The following is a 16,230-nucleotide window of genomic DNA, read 5'->3' on the forward strand; positions in this document are numbered from 1 at the left end:
TGTGGGGTCTCTTAAGGCTCAGAGCTAAATACAGTACCTCTTCTGGGTTAGAATCGAACTAAGTCCCTGTAGATGAACTCTCCCAGGGGGAGCAGGGCCTTTTCTCAGAGGGGACCCTGGTTGCCCAGAGGTAACCCACAGCTGGTCTTGTATGTGAGGTGGGATTGGCCCATTCCATGGGGGTGGGATTAGAAGGAGAATCAGATAATGTCTGTTGAGTTTTGGCCCAATTAAGGCTCTGGGGGTGGGGAGCAGCATGCAAGATCCTAGTTTCCTGACGGGAAGTCAAACCCAGGCCCCTTGTAGTGGAAATGCAGAGTTGGAACTACTCTGCTGCCATGAATTAGGATTTCCTAATTCATACTGTTTTAAGAGGGCTCTTAATGAGGCCTGGAGATAGCAGCACTTACTTCAATAGAAATTTTATTGAATACTAGGCCAGGCAAGTCCCTGATCAGCCAAGTTTGGACAGCACCTGCAGTGCATCCGCTCTCCCTATCTGGGCCAGGTGTGTGCCAAGCTGGCCCAGAGAGGCAGAGGGCTCCCTCGCCACCACCATCTCGATCAGAGCCCTCAGAGGTGAGCGGCTGGGCCGCAGTGAGTAGGCAAAAGTGGACCAGGTAGCAGGCAGTCCGTATCTTGCAGCCAGGTGTCGAGTGGTGCCACAGGCCATCCTCCCACCTGGCCCAGGCTCAGGATCCAGCAGCAGGATCAGCTCCTCCAGCACCTCCAGCTCATCCAGGAGGCGAGACAGGGGCTGTGACTCCAGGCTTGGCATCTCTGGGAGACAGAGTGAGGGGTGAGGGGGCGAAGTGCAAACTTCCAGTCCACCTCCCCATCATTGGTGTATCCTCAACTAACCCCTGCCTAAGAGTGGAGGCAGAGAGACCTCCTTCCATGAGTCCCTTGCCTCTGAAGTCTCCAGGGAGGCTGGAGAGGAGGGGTGCAAGAAGCGGGTGTGGGTGTCAAGGTCGGTGCAAACCAAGCTAGGATACGGGTGTTGGACTGCTTTCCCTTGGTCGAGGCGACGGTGATGCCTTTGCAGGGCAAGCAGGATTATGACTGAGATCACGAGCAGAACCAGCACTAGGAACAGGGCAAAACTCAAACTCGGCCAGGCTTGCTGAGGGGCTTTGTGCTCAGAAGTCCACAAAACACTGGGAACCGCTGGTGAGCTGGGCTCCTGGGAGCTAAGGACGCTCGATTTTCCAGGTGTCAGTGGGCAGGGCTCCTTGTTAGGGACAGGCTTCTGGAAAACAAGGGGTTGGAATAAAGTGCGAGGCATGCTCTACTTCTGAATCCTCAGCACAAACCTCTCATCCTTACATCCTTCAATGGATCCACATCCCCGCCTGATCCAGCCCCCGCCTCCCACAACCCGCGACTCCTTTAACCCAGGCAAGTTATCTCTGGATACCAGGGCCCCATCCCTACTCTCTTCAGTTAAGCTACTCCCCTTCCCTTAAGACCCCACCCATCCGATCCCAAGTTACGCCTCCAGTTCTCGCCCGGCTCCCTGAAGCTGCACCCCTGACCAGGCCCTCTGAAACCTAACCAGTACCTCTCGGCAGGGCCGCCCGGTTCCGCCGCGGCTCCCCGAGGGAATGGGTGCCGTTGCTCCGCTGCCACAAAGGCTACATAGCTCCGCGTTGTTGCGATTGCACTGTCCAGGAGGACACTCTTTGAAGGGGTGCATTACGTGATTGCCAGCATCATCCAGCCCGCAGTTTTCCGAAAACTCTAGGTCTGGTGGGAGAGAGTCTCACGTGCTGTTGTCAAGCCGGCCTTCTTTGCGCTAGCTACGCCCTTTCATCTTTGCGCTGTCCTGGTAGGCCCCGCCCCTTACACGGTACTCATCCGACCTATCAGAGGCCGTGCCCACTTCTATCCCCGCCCCACACTATCTCAGGCAGCCTCCCAACCCTCTTTACCCAGGCCCCGCCCTTTAAATTGTCCTGCCCACTTCTTCCTCACTGTTCGGTTCCCGCCTAATGGGTCACACATCTTCACCTTGACCCTCTTAACCCACACAGCTCCCTTCTTCTCAGGTTTAGCCCCCATCCTCACACCGCCCCTACCCCGAAGCAAGCCTCACAGGCCTTAGCACACAGACCTTGCCCCTCCCCTCCGCCCCCATCACCCTTTAACTCCGACCGAACATACGCAAACGCCCAGTCCCGGATCCTCACCCGGGCAGGGGGGCGGCCCGAAGCGCTGCAGGCAGCTGCCGCAGCACCGGTTGTCAGGGTTCCAGTACTCGAGGCGGCCGCAGTGCTGAGAGGCCTCCCAAGGCGCCGCCTGGGCCAGAAGCAGCACAGCAGTCGGGAGGAGGCGTAGGGGCCCCATCCGGGCAGAGCCTGCAATCTGGGGGCCCCTGACCACACGACTTCCTGCCACAGCGCTTCTGCCGCACTTGCCAGGAAACCGGGGCAGAAGAAGGAAGCAGTGGATGTGGAGGCATAGGATCCTCAGTCCCCTTCAGAAGCCAAGAATCCATCCCCCAGCCCCTAGTCCAACTCCTGGCTGGTCATCAGAGAGGCCATAAGGCCCTGAGATGGTTAGAGCGAGGACTCTAGAGCCAGACTGTGTGGATTTATATCCTATCTCTGCCATCTTCCTGCCCTCTTTTCCCATCTGTAAAATGGGATAATAATAGTAACCTGTCTCACAGGGTAATTGTGGAGAAGTAAAACTATGACTGAAAGTAAAGCATTCAGAAGAGCATCTGGCATAGAATAACCTTAAGTATTATGTACTACCTATTTCAATCGCGGGGCAGTGGGCATGGAGGACCCAGTCCTCACCCACTAGACACTCCCACCCAATGCCCAGCAACCTTACCTTAACTCCTAACCACAATCTCCTCCAGATTAGGAGTCCTCCAACCTGCTGCAATCAAGCATCTCCCTCGAGAGTCATCAGCCAGATGTGAAGTTTCCAGCACAAAGGCAGCCCCACCTATTCAGCCCCACTTGGGGATTTCTGGGACCCCGGGTGTTCTGCTTTTGCACCTGTTGTTGGAAGTTCCTTGGCTGAGGTTGTGGCCAGAGCCCAGCCCCGCTTCCCCTTTTCACCAGATGTGGGGGTGGAAGGAAATCAGCCTACAGCCAGGCTCAAGCTAACAACAAGCTCTAAACCCTCAGTACAGAATTTTATTAGGGGAGGGGCAATAGAAGTTCCCTGTGTTGAAGGTGTTACATCATGGAGACACGAAGTCTGGAGAAGACGTCACTGGGAAGTTAAGGGAGCTTTGAGGAGATGTCCTGGTCAGGAACGTCTATGCCTGCCAAGGCTGGAGGGCAAGGGGGTCAGGGTCTCAGAAACGGCCATGCCGGTGGTCTGGGGACCGTCGTCGATTTCTTTCTCGGGGACGGTGGCCAGTATGGGACCTTGGGGGTGACCTGGGGACATAGAGAGGAGGGTTAGAGCCATAGGGAATAGTGTGCAGATCTACCACTTCAGCCTCCCTGCTCCGGGATAAATCATGGCAGCTGATGAAGTAAACAGTTACTGGGGGTGGCCTCAGGATAGGTGCACAGGGGCTAATCTCAGGACTGGAGATCCAGGATGGACTTGGGTTTGGGGTTCAGGCTGATTTAGGGGTATAGACTTAGATGCTGACCTTCAGAAGGGGCTGAGGGCTAGTCTTAGGGCACAAAAGGCTTGAGACACTTATTGGGGCATAGGATCAGATCATCTCAGGGTTCGGGGGGCTTGGGGTATGAGAAGTCTTGGCAGGCTGGTCCTGAAATACCTGCGCCTGGGTCCCCGCCCGTAAAGTTGCCGCCGGAGGTCGCGGGAAATGGGTCGCAGGTGCATGAAGTTGCAGAAACCACCGCGGGTACACTCCCTGGGTAAAGAATAAATACATGGCTGAATGGATGGATGAGGCCACTGTCACTGACAGCCCCCTCAACACACAACAGAAGTCTGGGACTCCAGGTGCCCATCCCACTTCTATACTACCATACCCCATCTCATACTGCCGACAGCACGACTCCCGGAAATCGGTGACGGGAGACAGCTCGGCATGCACAGCTTGCCCGTTGAACCAGCGGTTATTGAGCTCAACCACTGCCCGCTCTGCATCTTCCTCGCGCCGAAACTGAGGAAAAGTCAGTCAGGGTGAGCAATCAAACTCAGAAATCTTCAGGGGATTAGCTAGCAGCTCAAGGGCTGCACTGCGTTTAGTGATGGACCTCAAGCTGTGAGGCTTCAGTGGTGACCTTTAGGCACTGAAATGCCTTCACTTCTGGGCTCTGGGGGGACAGCAGGCACCTTGACATAAACATTGCCCACGAGGTGATCCCCCAGGTTGTCGCACACATTCATCTCTTCAATCTCCCCGTACTTCTCCTGCAGTTCGGTGAACACTTCCTGTGGAAGATCAGGAGGAAATCAGCTGAGCTCCCGGCCCACGGGAAACTCAATCCACCCCCGCCAACCCTCACCTCGAAGAAGTTATCGTAGTGTTCTTGCACCTCCACGTCGCTCACGTGACCTGGAGGAGGGGGCAGGGTGGAATCAGGGGGCGGCCTGCTGGGGGCTGTCCGCCCTGCCCCCAACACCGGCCGCTTACTCACAGTGCGATCCGTCTGCGGTTTGGGCGGTGTTCTGCGGATTCCGATACAGGTTGAGCAGCACTATGGTCTGAACAGAATTTAAAAGGGGCAGGGCCTGAGCTCAGAGGGCGGGGTTATATGCGAAGGGGTGGGGTATGACGGTTGAGGGTGAGACCTTGCAACAGAGAAAAAACCAGAAACAGCTTGTGTGCCTCAGCAACGCTTGCCCCTCTGAGAACCACAAGAGGGGGTATCTAGCTGTGAGGGATAGCCCAGGGGTGTGGTCTGTACGTACGGGGGCGTGGCCAAGTTCCTGGGAGAGGAGCCTGAAGGTTGGGGGACGAACCTGTAGAGGTCCGACAAGAGAAAAACCGGGCGATAGGGTGGGCCCTAGAAATCCGGAAAAGGCGGGACCTCGTGATGATGGACAACAGAAGGGGAATGGCTGGGACGCGTTAACCCTCCAAGCTCCGCGCCGGGTCTCACCTGGCTGAAAGTCGGCTTGTTGTGAAGCCGGGAGCACCGGTCCCCGTGCCGGCAGGCCCCGATCTTAAAGTAAAAAGAGCAGTTAACCCTGGAAGAGGTGCAAAGACAGAGGTGAACCGAGGGCCAGGGAGCTGGACACCCCAGAAACACCTACCCACGCCGCCCAGCCACCAGGTTACCAAGTGCCCCGTCCCCGGCCCCCCGAGGAGCCACTCCCTGCACCCATTCTCACTTGTCCTTCTCAGTCCCGAATATCGATGCTAAATATTCAGCCATTTTTACCCAAACCCTCCAGCTCTGTCTGCTATTACGTCATTTCCGTTGCTTAAAAGCACTGGGAAGCGTAGTTCGCTGCCTCCGCTCAGAAACTCCCTAGTGCGCTTGCGTGATGGAGGCTCTTTCCGCACGGGCTCACCCAGTAGAGTTGCCTGAAGGCGCATGCGCCCGGCGTTGCCTCACTAAAGAAGACTACAATCTCCAGAACTATTTGCGGCATCTCGCGCAAAAGTCCGTGGTTGAAAGTGGCAAAGGGGCCCAGACCGGAGGAAGTTAGGACTCCGCTGGTGAGTCGAGGGTCGTTTCCGCACCCAAATAAACATAAAGAGCGTCTCAACCCAGTCAGCTTGCTGGTGGGGGCAGGGGTGCCCTTCTTCCAGAAAATCCACCCTTCAGTTTCTCTCCGTTTTGTCGTAATAGGGGCGTGGTTGTTTGTGATCCTTGCATCTGTCACTTAGGGTCAGGACTTGGGTCTTGCCCCAGACCCTCGGAAGACCGGCCCTAGCGCAACTATGAACTTGGAGCGGGTGTCCAACGAGGAGAAGTTGAACCTCTGCCGGAAGTACTACCTGGGTGAGGGCCGGTATCCTGGGGTAGCCGAAGCGAGGGGGCGGGACTAGAGCGCCTGATGGAAGAGGGTCTGGGGCCCTGGGTTCTTGGGTCCAGAGGATGAAGTGGCTGGGGACGCCGATTCTTCGGTCCCAAGAGAGGAAGGGCCTGAGTCTTGCTGAAAGAGCAGACTGGGGCCTCAATTTCAGGATCCCAAAAGAGAAGTGTTCCGGGGGCTGGACTCCTGGTTCTGACAAAGAGGTGGTTGAGGACTCGGATTCTTGACTCCCAGGGAGGAGCCAGGATTTCTGAGTCCCTGATAGCAGAGATATCCATTTCACTTAGGTTGTGGGAGAGGATCTTCCTACTGGACCTTTCAACAGGTGGGTATTGGGTGGATCCTCATTTCTTCATGTCCCAGTCTTTTTTCTTCTCTTCAGGTGGGTTTGCCTTCCTGCCTTTTCTCTGGTTGGTCAACATTTTCTGGTTCTTTCGAGAGGCCTTCATTGTCCCGGCATACACGGAGCAGAGCCAAATCAAAGGCTGTGAGTCCAGGGCACAGAGGAAGGGAGGCTATCAGGTGTAAGGAGGGGGACTCCAAAAGCCTTGGTGGGAGGGGATGACGTAAGTTAAAGAATCCTGGAACTTTGTGGAAGAGAAGAGAGGGCCGCTCTCAGGAAGACCACAGAGCAGGTTGAGGCCAACCTTTCCCTTCCTGTTCCCTCTTACAGATGTCTGGCGCTCAGCTGTGGGCTTCTTCTTGTGGGTGATTGTACTCTCCACCTGGATCACTATCTTCCAGATCTACCGGCCACGTTGGGGCGCCCTTGGGGACTACCTCTCCTTCACCATACCCCTGGGTACCCCCTGACAGCTTCTTCTGTACAGGCCTGAGAACCAGGATGGGCTCCTCTATTCCAAGCCCACTCTCAAGCCCTCAAGACTTGTTCCTGTCTCCTATGTTCTCTGCTGACATCTCCCAATAAAGGACCCTAATTCTCAATATTGACTTCCTGGGGTCTTTTGGAGGTTGAAGGATAAGATGATTGGGGGGGGGGCGGTGTTTGCCCGCCATGCACACACCTTGTGAAATTTTATTTTCCCAACTAGAGATTGAACCCAGGCCCTCTGGGCCCTTGGCAGTGAGAGCACGGAGTCTGCCAGGGAATTCCCTAAAATAATTATTAATATTCAGAAACATTTATTGACTGCTTACTTTGTATTACGCTTAGTGCTTCAAACATGATGTACATTAGTTTACTGTGTACTACTCATAACTCTCAAAAGTCGGAAACGTCTTGCTTGGGAACACTCTTTTACAGATTTGGAACCAAAAAAGGAATAGTACTTCCATGAGTAGGGGCTGTTATCCTGTACTGGTAGTATGTGAATTTGAAAATATTAACTTTTCCACTGGGCTTCATTCATTATTTTCATCAGAAGTGTGGATCACAATACTACCCCCTAGAATTTATCTTGGCCACGGCACATGTGGTAAATGGAAGTTCCCCATTTTCTGAAGGAGACTGTAGCGATAAACAAGTATTCAATTGCTTTATTAGAGAAGGCTTCCTTGACTATCCTGTTTAAAGTTTCAGTTCCCCTCCTGGGTACTCCCCACGTGTCTTTCAGGCTATATTCTTTTTCCTATTACATTTCATTTAAAACGTTCTACTTGTTTATTGTTTATCTTCCATTCTCTATAAGCTCATTAGGGCAAGGATTTTTATCGTTTTGTTCACTGCGGTGTCCCCAGTACCTAGAGAGAAGTACCTTGCACGCTAATATTCGCTAAGTGAATGAAGCTAAACTTGAAAAGAGATTAACAGGGAGCTAGCTGGCACCTAGCGAGTGCTCAGTAAGAGGGAGCCCCGCCTACCCCCAGATTTGTTTTCCTCTTAGGGATAAAGAGACTTCCACAGTTAATAACTCCTGTTCAATAGCTAAACTGGTGTTACTCAAAGCTGCTAACTCTCCAAGTTCTCAGCAGCAGCCTCGCGATGCTCTGATCCTTCGTTTCCCACCGTGCGTTACTTCTACCGAGTCTCGGAAGTTAGAACCAGGTCCCAGGAAGGGCCCCGGAATGTCGTTGGTTTGTTTCCGGAAACCAGGCTCTAGGAAGGTGGGACTGAGAGCTGGGAGCCGACAACGGCAGCTATTAATTGGCCACGATATGGGATTGACGGTTGCACTGACTAATGGGAACAAGGAATTGCCGAGCGGGCCCGCCCACAGAAGGAACAGGAGGAGGTGGCGGCATCCGCGTCCGTCGCGGCCGGACACTACTCCGGGCGGCGGACTGGCTACACATGAAGCTTACCTTTGACCTCTCCCCGTCTGCCTCCGGCCTTGACTTGTGACTTTAGGCTCTTTTGGGCTCCTCTGGCCCAGCTAGCCAGATCCCAGACCCCAACCATGTTCCCGGTGAAGGTGAAAGTGGAGAAATCAGGTGAGGATCCCGAGGTTGGGGCCAGGTAAGGGAGCACCGGACTGATCAGGGTAAGGGAGCCCCATTAGACAGGATTATCGCGATAAGGTGGACTACGTGACTTCTCCCTGCAGCCCATGTGACTACCGCTGTCAGGCATCGATCGAGCGATTCCAGCCACCTTGATACCCTCCCGATCTGTGTTCAGGATAGCTTGGAGGCTGAATGGTGGTGGCCTGGCAATGTGATGCGGTCAGACCTGGGGAACCCGAACCGTGCGACTCTAAGAAGGACTCTTCTTGGCTCTGCCTCCATTTCCCCCTTTCCAGCAGTGGTCTTGAGTCAAGCATTATGCTGATCACCTGAAGTACAGGAAAGCTTTTAATCTTTGCAGTCACTGTATCCCAATAATCCTAGGGGATTAATAATTCTTACTTCCTAGGAAGTAGGAAATATAGATGGGGAAACTGAAGCTGAGAGAGAGGAAGTCATTCTGGGGTTGGGCCAAGCTGATGGGAACCCAGGGCTAGCATGTTAAGGGTGGTGGGAGAGACCTGGAATCCAGACCAAGTGAAATGACATGAGATAGTAAATGCTATAAGTGGTCAAGAAGAAAACGAAAAAGAAAAACAGGAGAAGGTAAAGAGATCAGGAGTGAGGCAAGGTGAGGGAGAGAGTGATAAGTGAGGGAACAGCAAATCTGACAAAGGAAATAGCTTTGAAATGGCAGAGAAGTGAAAGATTTCTCTGGCATGTTCAAGGGCCAGCAGGGAGGCCAGAGTGGCTGGAGCAGATCAAGTGAAGTGAGGTAGAAAGGTGAGGAGACAAGGACAAAGAGGGGAAGGAGGGGGGCAGATCTTGTAGGCCCAGGTTATGACTTTGGCTTTTGCTCCAAGGGCAGTGGGGAGCCAAGGGAGGGTTTTGAACCACAGAGGAAGTTTTTACAAGATGCCCCTTCCAACTGCCAAAAAATGCCCCAAAAATCGTGGGTGGAAGAGTGAAGGGGGCCTGACCACAAATGAGGGTGTTGAGGAAGGAGTAGGCAGGGTCATGAAAGCCTGTGAACACCAGGCTGACCACTAGGACTCTGCCTCAGAGGGCACTGCAGAGTTCTGGAGGGTTCTAAGCAGGGAAGGATCGGGGTCAGGTTTGGCTTTAAGAAGATTCCCCTGGCCACCTTGTGGAGGGTGAATCAGAAGGAGAGACCGAGGCTGGGGGCCCAGGGGGAGGAAGGGACACGACAGACAGACCAAGGAGGGGGCAGAGGGGAGAGCCCCTCAGGAGACAAGTAGACAGTTTATGGGGTGGGAGGGGAAGGGAGAGCAGTGACCATGTTGAGACCGAGAAAAGGGCTGGGTGACAGTGGGGATATCCCTGACATGGCGGTCCAGGAAAAAAGGATACATTTAGAGAGACACTGAGGCCAGTGTGGGACCCAGTCCGTGGAAGGAGCCTGGGGAATGTCCAGGGGGAAGTATCCGGGATTTCATGGGATCCCAAGATCTGAGGTTCAGGAGAGAAGCAGGGACTGGGGAAAGACACTGGGCGTGATCCATACCTTGGCTCCTACCCAAGGCTCTTTGCTAGAGAATCTCAGCTGCTCCCAGCCCCGCATCCCCACCCTGTCTCCTCTGAGTAATGTCTCCTGGCCTCTTCAGGAAGTCTCAGTACTGGCTAGTCATGTCCCCAAGCGTCCTTCCGGGCTCTGAGCACTGGGTCAGAGCTCCTATTAGTTGGAAGAGAAGATTGATCACCCCACAAGAAATGTAAGGAGATTTATAACATTATTACCTCCATAAATTCTGTGATGAAAAGAGGCAAACACATAGGTTCTTAGGGCCAGGCTGGGCCTGTGGCGTGCAGGAAGGTGGGCCCAGATCTCATTTCCTGAGGGGAAAAAAGCCCAAAATGGGTATTTTTAGGTGAAATCTCCCAACTATTCAAATGTAGTCATCTCATTCAGATTTAACACAGATTTGAATTAACCTCATTACCTCAGCCAAACAAAGTGCATCTTGGGGTTGGATTCTGCACCCACTTTGAGCCCCTGCCTTATAATGTTCACTGTGGAGCCAAATGACCTGGTGTACATCTTCAGCCTTTCAATTTTCTAGCTGTGTAACTTTGGGCAAGTAGCCTATCCTCTCTGTGCCTCAGTTTCATCATCTCTGAAATGGGGATAAAAATCGTATCCACCTGCCAGGGTTGTTGTAAAAACTCAATGGGTTGATATACGTGATGTACCTGGAACAACGCTTGGCACATAATAAGCTTTCATATACAGCATAGGTTTGTTTAAACCTCAAATCATTCCTAGCAATAGATATCATTTGGAGACCCATTTTCAAGATGAGGAAACAGGCTCAGTGAGGTAAGGTGATTCACCTTAGATCACACATGAGCATGTGGGTCAGCCCTGGAAGCCAGAGCTCTTACTCTTTAGTAGGCTCTGCCCACTGTACCCTCCCAGCACGCCTGGCCCCGCCAAACGATTGGATATGCATGCCCTTCTCTGGTCCAGCGGCTGCCCACCTGGCTTGGTCCTGGGAAGTGACTCCTGCTTAGTACCCTCCCTCTTCCCCAGAGTTGGAGATGGCCAAGGCCCGGAACCAACTGGATGCTGTTCTGCAGTGTCTGCTAGAGAAGAGTCATATGGACAGGTTGGGATCTGACCCAGGACAGGGTCACGGGAAGTTGGGGGCCCTGGCGGGTGGGACCCTCTGGCTGTGGGTGGGACCCCAGAGACTGACTTAGGAAGGAAGGGGCCCAATGGATGAGGCCACTGGGTACTTTCCCACCCTGGGCCCTGGGAACCCTGAGCATGCAGTTCTCTTCTGCTACCAGGGAGCGTCTGGATGAGGAACCTGGGAAGACCTCCTCAGACACCCACAACAAGTAAGTTTTATTGATGGAATCTGTGTCTGAGGGTTTGTGGTAGATAACTTCTTTCCTCATCTGAGCCCTGACCCCCCTGCCCCGTGCTTTTTCCATCAGAGTCTTAACCATTCTTCATATACAAAAGCCCTGGAGCAGCAGAAGTTTAGGTCCCCTGATAATGGCATGTCAGCCTGCAAGGGGTGGGACCCAAGGCCTCAGGATTTGGTGGGATCTCTATGAGCTCAATCACAGTACCCCCAGGGTACTCTTTGAGGGGTTATGAGCAGGCATTCGTTCAAGGGCAAGCCTGCTGACACCCTGTCTCTCCCCACAGGGATTGCTCCATCACGGCCACTGGCAAACGGTAAGGTGGCAGGGGCCCCACCAGCGGATGAGAGGTCCCTAGTCCCCACCCCAGTCCTGATGTGCTCCCTCCCCACACAGGCCATCTGCCCGATTCCCCCACCAGCGGCGGAAAAAGAGGAGGGAGATGGATGAGGGGCTGGCCGAGGGAGGGCCACAGCGATCCAGTGAGTAGGCGGTGGCCCTCGAGGGAGGGCAGTGATTGGGGGGGCTAGGCAAGGATGTTCATACCCTTCCCACTTGCCCCACCCTAGACACCTATGTGATCAAGCTGTTTGACCGGAGTGTGGACTTGGCTCAGTTCAGTGAGAACACACCACTGTACCCCATCTGCCGAGCCTGGATGCGCAACAGCCCCACAGTGCGCGAGCATGAACGCTCACCCAGCTCGCCACTGCCCCCCCTACCTGAGGATGAGGAGGTGAGATGGGTGGTGGGTTCCCACCCAGCAGCCAGGGAGTACAGTGGGTAGGCAGTCACAAGGTACCCTCCCCGGCAGACAAGCACACCAGTGATTCCTGAGTCTGGTGAGGCACACAGATAGGAACCCTTAGGCCAGGGCAAAGGTTGGAGTGCCCTAGAGCAGACAGACATGGCTTTCTGGTCTGAGAGGCAGAGAAGACAGGGTCCCCGGGTAAATAGATGTGCCCTCCAAGATCAGAAGTCACCAAGAGCTGAGGGACTGGGCAGGGGTTCTTAGGGCAACCAGGTATAGCCACCTGGTCTAGGGGAGCAGATTGCAACCCCTTGGACTAGGAATGGAGGTCTCCATAGATGGAGGTCTCTATGCTGGGCAGGAGTGACCAGGGGTCCCTGGGTTGGACAGGGTCCTTGGAGCAGACACATGACTCCTAAGTACAAGTCCCTGGAGAAACCTTCATGTCTTTTGTTGCTGGGGAAGGTGTGAAATGTGTGCCCCTGACTCTCTTGGGCCTGGTGTGGGGTCCTTGTATCCCCAGGGTTCCGAGGTCACCAACAGCAAGAGTCGTGACGTGTATAAGCTGCCTCCACCCACAGCTCCCGGGCCACCTGGAGACGCCTGCAGATCCCGAATTCCATCCCCACTGCAGCCTGAGACCCAGGGTACCCCTGATGATGAGGTGAGTATGCTGGGCTGGCTCAGGGCCATGGGGCAGGTGGTGTTGGTTGTGAGCGTGGTCATCCAGCCTGGCCTCTCCGTCATACAGCCCTCCGAGCCTGAGCCCTCACCCTCCACGCTCATCTACCGTAACATGCAGCGCTGGAAACGCATCCGCCAGAGGTGAGCATCCCCCCACCAGCTTGTTCTCCATGGCCTCTGCTCCAACTGCTGAGTCCTCCCTCTGCCTTCCCCCCACCCCCACTGCAGGTGGAAGGAGGCATCTCATCGGAACCAGCTTCGTTACTCAGAGAGCATGAAGATCCTACGGGAGATGTATGAGCGACAGTGATGTTCCCCTGTCCCCACCCCCATCCCAATAAACATTCCCCTCCTCCACAATGGTCTCCATTCGCTACAGCCTATCCTTCCTGGATCAGACATAAAGCAGTTGGCATAGCTCTAGCACATTTATTGGGGGAGTGGGCATAGGTGTGGGGGGGTGGGGCATCAGGGAATTTGAGGAGGGAGAAAGATTGTAGGAAATTAAAGAAAGTGGCTGCTTGGTTGGGTCTTGGAGAATAAGGGGAGGGGTGGTGTGGTTGGAGATTTGGGGGTTCAAGACAGAGTGACTGAGGAGTTCTGGATAGCGTGGGATATCTGTGCAGACTCTGGGGAGGAGGGATGGGTATCTGTACAGTTTGAGGTTGAGGGTTCTGGTTGGCTTAGAATAGGGGTACACGGGTAGGGTCAGAAAAGGGGTTCAAGGATCTGGGAGTGGCTGACTGAGGTTTCAGGTTAGAAAATGGGTTGGAGGGAGAGGGTGAGGAGAAGTGGTGTATCTGGTTGGAATGAGGGGAAGGATCTAGTCTTGGGGACCAGGCCAGGATTGTCCAGGGTAGGAGGTCTGTGCAGGGTCTTGGACATCTGAGAATGGGGGATTATGCTTGACTGGCCTAGGGTGGGGGCAGGGCTGTCTACACCATAATCTTTGGTGGTGGGTGGGATTGAAATGGGGTGAGGGGATGTTTTCTTAGAAAAGTCAAACGGAAATAGTTTGAAGTGGGGTTATATGCGAAGTGGGGTTGGTGGGGATGAGAGACTAGCTGAGGGATTGTGCTTGTAGGGTCTGGAAGTTAGAGAGGTGTCTGGAGATTTGGAAGTACGAGAGGGTGTGAGAACCGGAGTGTCAGTGGAAAGTAAGTTATCAGGGATGAGTAGGTTGGAAGGTTCAAGGCAGATCCCAGACGGGGTGGGCGGATAGTCTTGGCGAGCGCTGGGGACATCTGGTTGGGCGGAGTCAGGTCGGCTTTAAAAGGGCGGGGGCGCTGAGGCGGCTCCCAGGGTTCACGTGTGCCCTGACCCCTACTTGGCAGCCGCCCCGGGCGGCGACTGCAGTGGGGCCTGGGCCGGCGCAGGTGCGGCCTGGATGGAAAGGACGCCCTCGGGGGACAGCGCGGACGTCACGGCCGCAGGGTCCACGCCAGGCGGCAAGCGGTAGCGGCGGTGGAACTCGCGCGCAATGTATCCGTGCTCATCCTGGAGGGAGAGAGGCTTGAGAGGCTCCGCCAGGTTCCCGTAGGTGCCCCGCCCCTCCCGCCTGCGGATCCCGCCTACTCGTTCTGGCCCCGCCCCCGCCAGCGGGCTCACCGGGCGCTCCTCGTGGCGCGCATGAACCTCCACGTGGTCACCAACCACCTTGACGGCAATTTCCTCGGGTGAGAAGTGTTTCACATCCAGCAGCACCGAGAAATGCCCGGGGTCGGTCGATACCTGCGCACAACCTGATGGTCATCGGGCGGGGCGCGGCTCCCGGGGCCCAGCAAGGCCCCTCCCCTCGGCTCCCCTTCAGCCTATCCTGGCCTCCGGATCTGGGGCGTCCTCTTTCCCACTCTTAGCCCCCGAGGACCTCTTTACCCAGAATAACTAGCATCATCCCTCCCCCTGTAGCCACTGGGGTTCCCCCCCTCATCCAGGGTGATGAGGGCCCATCCCTTGCCCTCCAAGGTCAGGGACAGCTGCCCTCACAGGGGAGGCCTGCCGGCTCCCCCAGAGTCAACAACCTCGTAGTCCGTGTATCCTCCTGGCACTGACTCCTCAGCCCCCTTCCCCTCACAGCCCCTGGGGCCCTAACTGCTCCACCTCCTCCAGAAGTCGCCAAGAAGCCTCCTCCCCGAGTCTCCAGAGTCCTTTTTCTACCCTCCCGCTCGAGTTACGAGATTGCTTGAGCCCTCAGAGTTATTTGTACTCCTCCCCCTCTTCTGAGTGTCCAGACCCCCCTTTCTCAAGTTGCAGGACCCTCCCCCTCTGCCTCTCCATGAGACACACACAGTCACCACCCACAGTCCCCAAACTGTCTTCCTCAAGAATAACAAAAAATTCCCTCCCCCCGCCCCCGGAATCACTGGGAGCCCCACGCCTTTCAGAATGACTGGGCTCCCCCTTTCCCCCAGATTCCGTGGGTCCCCAGCCGCCTTCAGAATCACCAAGACACCCCTTCAGAGTGAGCGTCCCCATCCTATCAGGGACCCAGCCCTTACACTCCTCTGGGACGTGAGACCCTCCTCACACCGACTGGGCCCTCCCACCCGATTCAGGAAAACGACCTCTGAGAATCCATACTCAGGAAACTCCGGAAGCCCCTCTGAGTGGCCGGCCGGACTCTCCACCCAGCTCAAAGTCAAGGGACTTTCCTTTACCCCCCTCAGGGTGACCGAGTACCCCAGCCTCGGAAGCAGTCGGGTTACCGCCCCTCCCCCAGGTCTGGCACCTGGGCGGTAGGCAGCGCCACGCTGGGTGCGCGCAGGTAGTAGGGGGCCAGCGCGGCAGGGCAGAGCGCAGCCAGCTCGGCCTCCAGCAGCCCCTCGCCGAAGCGCTGGTCGAAGAGGCGCCCGGGAGCCGACAGCCCAGGCAAAGGGGCCGAGGCGCGGCGCAGCCAGGACGGCTGAACAGGCACCGGGATCTCCATCCTGCTCCGCCGTCCCCCTAGGCTCCGCAGTGCTCCAGCGAGCGCTGCCGCTGCTTTATAATACGCCCTGTGTCCGCCCCTCGGCGGGCCGCCCGGGGACATTGGGACCGCGGCCAGAGCCGGCCATTAATAGAGCCTTATTTAGACAGCCCAACAATGACTTGGCCATTTATTAAGCGCCTGCTGGATGCCAGCGAGGTATCATTCCCTAATTTCCCGAAAGAAAAACTAAGGCTGAGGAGGCGGAGCCTTGCCAAAGTGGGGTGCAAGCGTGGCGTTTGGGACCTACAGCCTGAAAAACCCACCAAAGAATTCCCAGTCCCTTTAATCCACCCCCGCCCCGAAGGTGCTCTGAGGATGACGCAGATGCCGGTCTTGGGAGCAGATTCCTGGGTAGAGGGAATGCTGTAGCTGAGCCAGGCTGTCAGGAGGACACAGAACAGACCCTATTCCCATTTGAGCAGGGCCCTGGACCCAACCCCTGTCAAGCCGGGCCTAATTCTGTGCGTCTGACTCAACCTCGGGTGCGCAGGACAGCGGGGTCTGCCAGGTGAGCAGCAGCCAGGGGGCGCGGGCAAGAACAGTCCAGGCTGGCCCCCCGGGGGCCGCACGCTGGGGCCCGAAATAGCTCGTTTTGATCCAG

General features: G+C 55.6%; 5 protein-coding genes across 7 annotated transcripts; 2 read left to right on the forward strand and 3 right to left on the reverse strand.

Annotated features, from left to right (window-relative positions):
• Positions 1-4: 4 nt before the first annotated feature.
• On the reverse strand, positions 5-2,987 carry IGFLR1 (IGF like family receptor 1). Its single transcript, XM_065925942.1, has 5 exons — positions 2,842-2,987; positions 2,190-2,412; positions 1,562-1,746; positions 862-1,249; positions 5-780 (listed from the first exon to the last, which is right to left on the reverse strand). The coding sequence occupies exons 2-5, from the start codon at positions 2,344-2,346 to the stop codon at positions 455-457; spliced, it is 1,056 nt and encodes a 351-aa protein (XP_065782014.1). The 5' UTR covers positions 2,347-2,412; positions 2,842-2,987; the 3' UTR covers positions 5-454.
• Positions 2,988-3,130: 143 nt separating this feature from the next.
• Positions 3,131-5,435, reverse strand: U2AF1L4 (U2 small nuclear RNA auxiliary factor 1 like 4). Of its 2 annotated transcripts, XM_065925971.1 has the most exons (9): positions 5,281-5,435; positions 5,049-5,136; positions 4,858-4,908; positions 4,584-4,650; positions 4,452-4,501; positions 4,279-4,377; positions 3,972-4,105; positions 3,755-3,850; positions 3,131-3,401 (listed from the first exon to the last, which is right to left on the reverse strand). In XM_065925971.1, exons 1-9 carry the CDS (start codon positions 5,322-5,324, stop codon positions 3,317-3,319), a joined length of 714 nt encoding a protein of 237 aa, XP_065782043.1. In that variant the 5' UTR covers positions 5,325-5,435; the 3' UTR covers positions 3,131-3,316. The 2 variants fall into 2 exon arrangements, with proteins under 2 accessions (XP_065782043.1, XP_065782044.1); XM_065925972.1 differs by lacking the exon at positions 4,858-4,908 and having other exon boundaries at positions 5,281-5,433.
• Positions 5,436-5,474: 39 nt separating this feature from the next.
• PSENEN (presenilin enhancer, gamma-secretase subunit) lies at positions 5,475-6,876 on the forward strand. 2 transcript variants are annotated; one of them, XM_065925989.1, is made up of 4 exons: positions 5,475-5,611; positions 5,745-5,897; positions 6,314-6,418; positions 6,605-6,876. In XM_065925989.1, exons 2-4 carry the CDS (start codon positions 5,837-5,839, stop codon positions 6,742-6,744), a joined length of 306 nt encoding a protein of 101 aa, XP_065782061.1. In that variant the 5' UTR covers positions 5,475-5,611; positions 5,745-5,836; the 3' UTR covers positions 6,745-6,876. The 2 variants fall into 2 exon arrangements, with proteins under 2 accessions (XP_065782061.1, XP_065782062.1); XM_065925990.1 differs by having other exon boundaries at positions 5,480-5,611; positions 5,783-5,897.
• Positions 6,877-8,123: 1,247 nt separating this feature from the next.
• On the forward strand, positions 8,124-13,017 carry LIN37 (lin-37 DREAM MuvB core complex component). Its single transcript, XM_065925964.1, has 9 exons — positions 8,124-8,322; positions 10,886-10,961; positions 11,146-11,196; positions 11,513-11,542; positions 11,623-11,708; positions 11,796-11,962; positions 12,501-12,641; positions 12,729-12,802; positions 12,890-13,017. Exons 1-9 carry the CDS (start codon positions 8,289-8,291, stop codon positions 12,969-12,971), a joined length of 741 nt encoding a protein of 246 aa, XP_065782036.1. The 5' UTR covers positions 8,124-8,288; the 3' UTR covers positions 12,972-13,017.
• Positions 13,018-13,075: 58 nt separating this feature from the next.
• On the reverse strand, positions 13,076-15,637 carry HSPB6 (heat shock protein family B (small) member 6). Its single transcript, XM_065925974.1, has 3 exons — positions 15,390-15,637; positions 14,270-14,392; positions 13,076-14,158 (listed from the first exon to the last, which is right to left on the reverse strand). The coding sequence occupies exons 1-3, from the start codon at positions 15,585-15,587 to the stop codon at positions 13,985-13,987; spliced, it is 495 nt and encodes a 164-aa protein (XP_065782046.1). The 5' UTR covers positions 15,588-15,637; the 3' UTR covers positions 13,076-13,984.
• Positions 15,638-16,230: the final 593 nt, after the last annotated feature.

The sequence above is a fragment of the Muntiacus reevesi genome, chromosome 2 (assembly GCF_963930625.1).
Source record: "Muntiacus reevesi chromosome 2, mMunRee1.1, whole genome shotgun sequence".
In the NCBI taxonomy this organism is placed as follows: domain Eukaryota; kingdom Metazoa; phylum Chordata; class Mammalia; order Artiodactyla; family Cervidae; genus Muntiacus; species Muntiacus reevesi.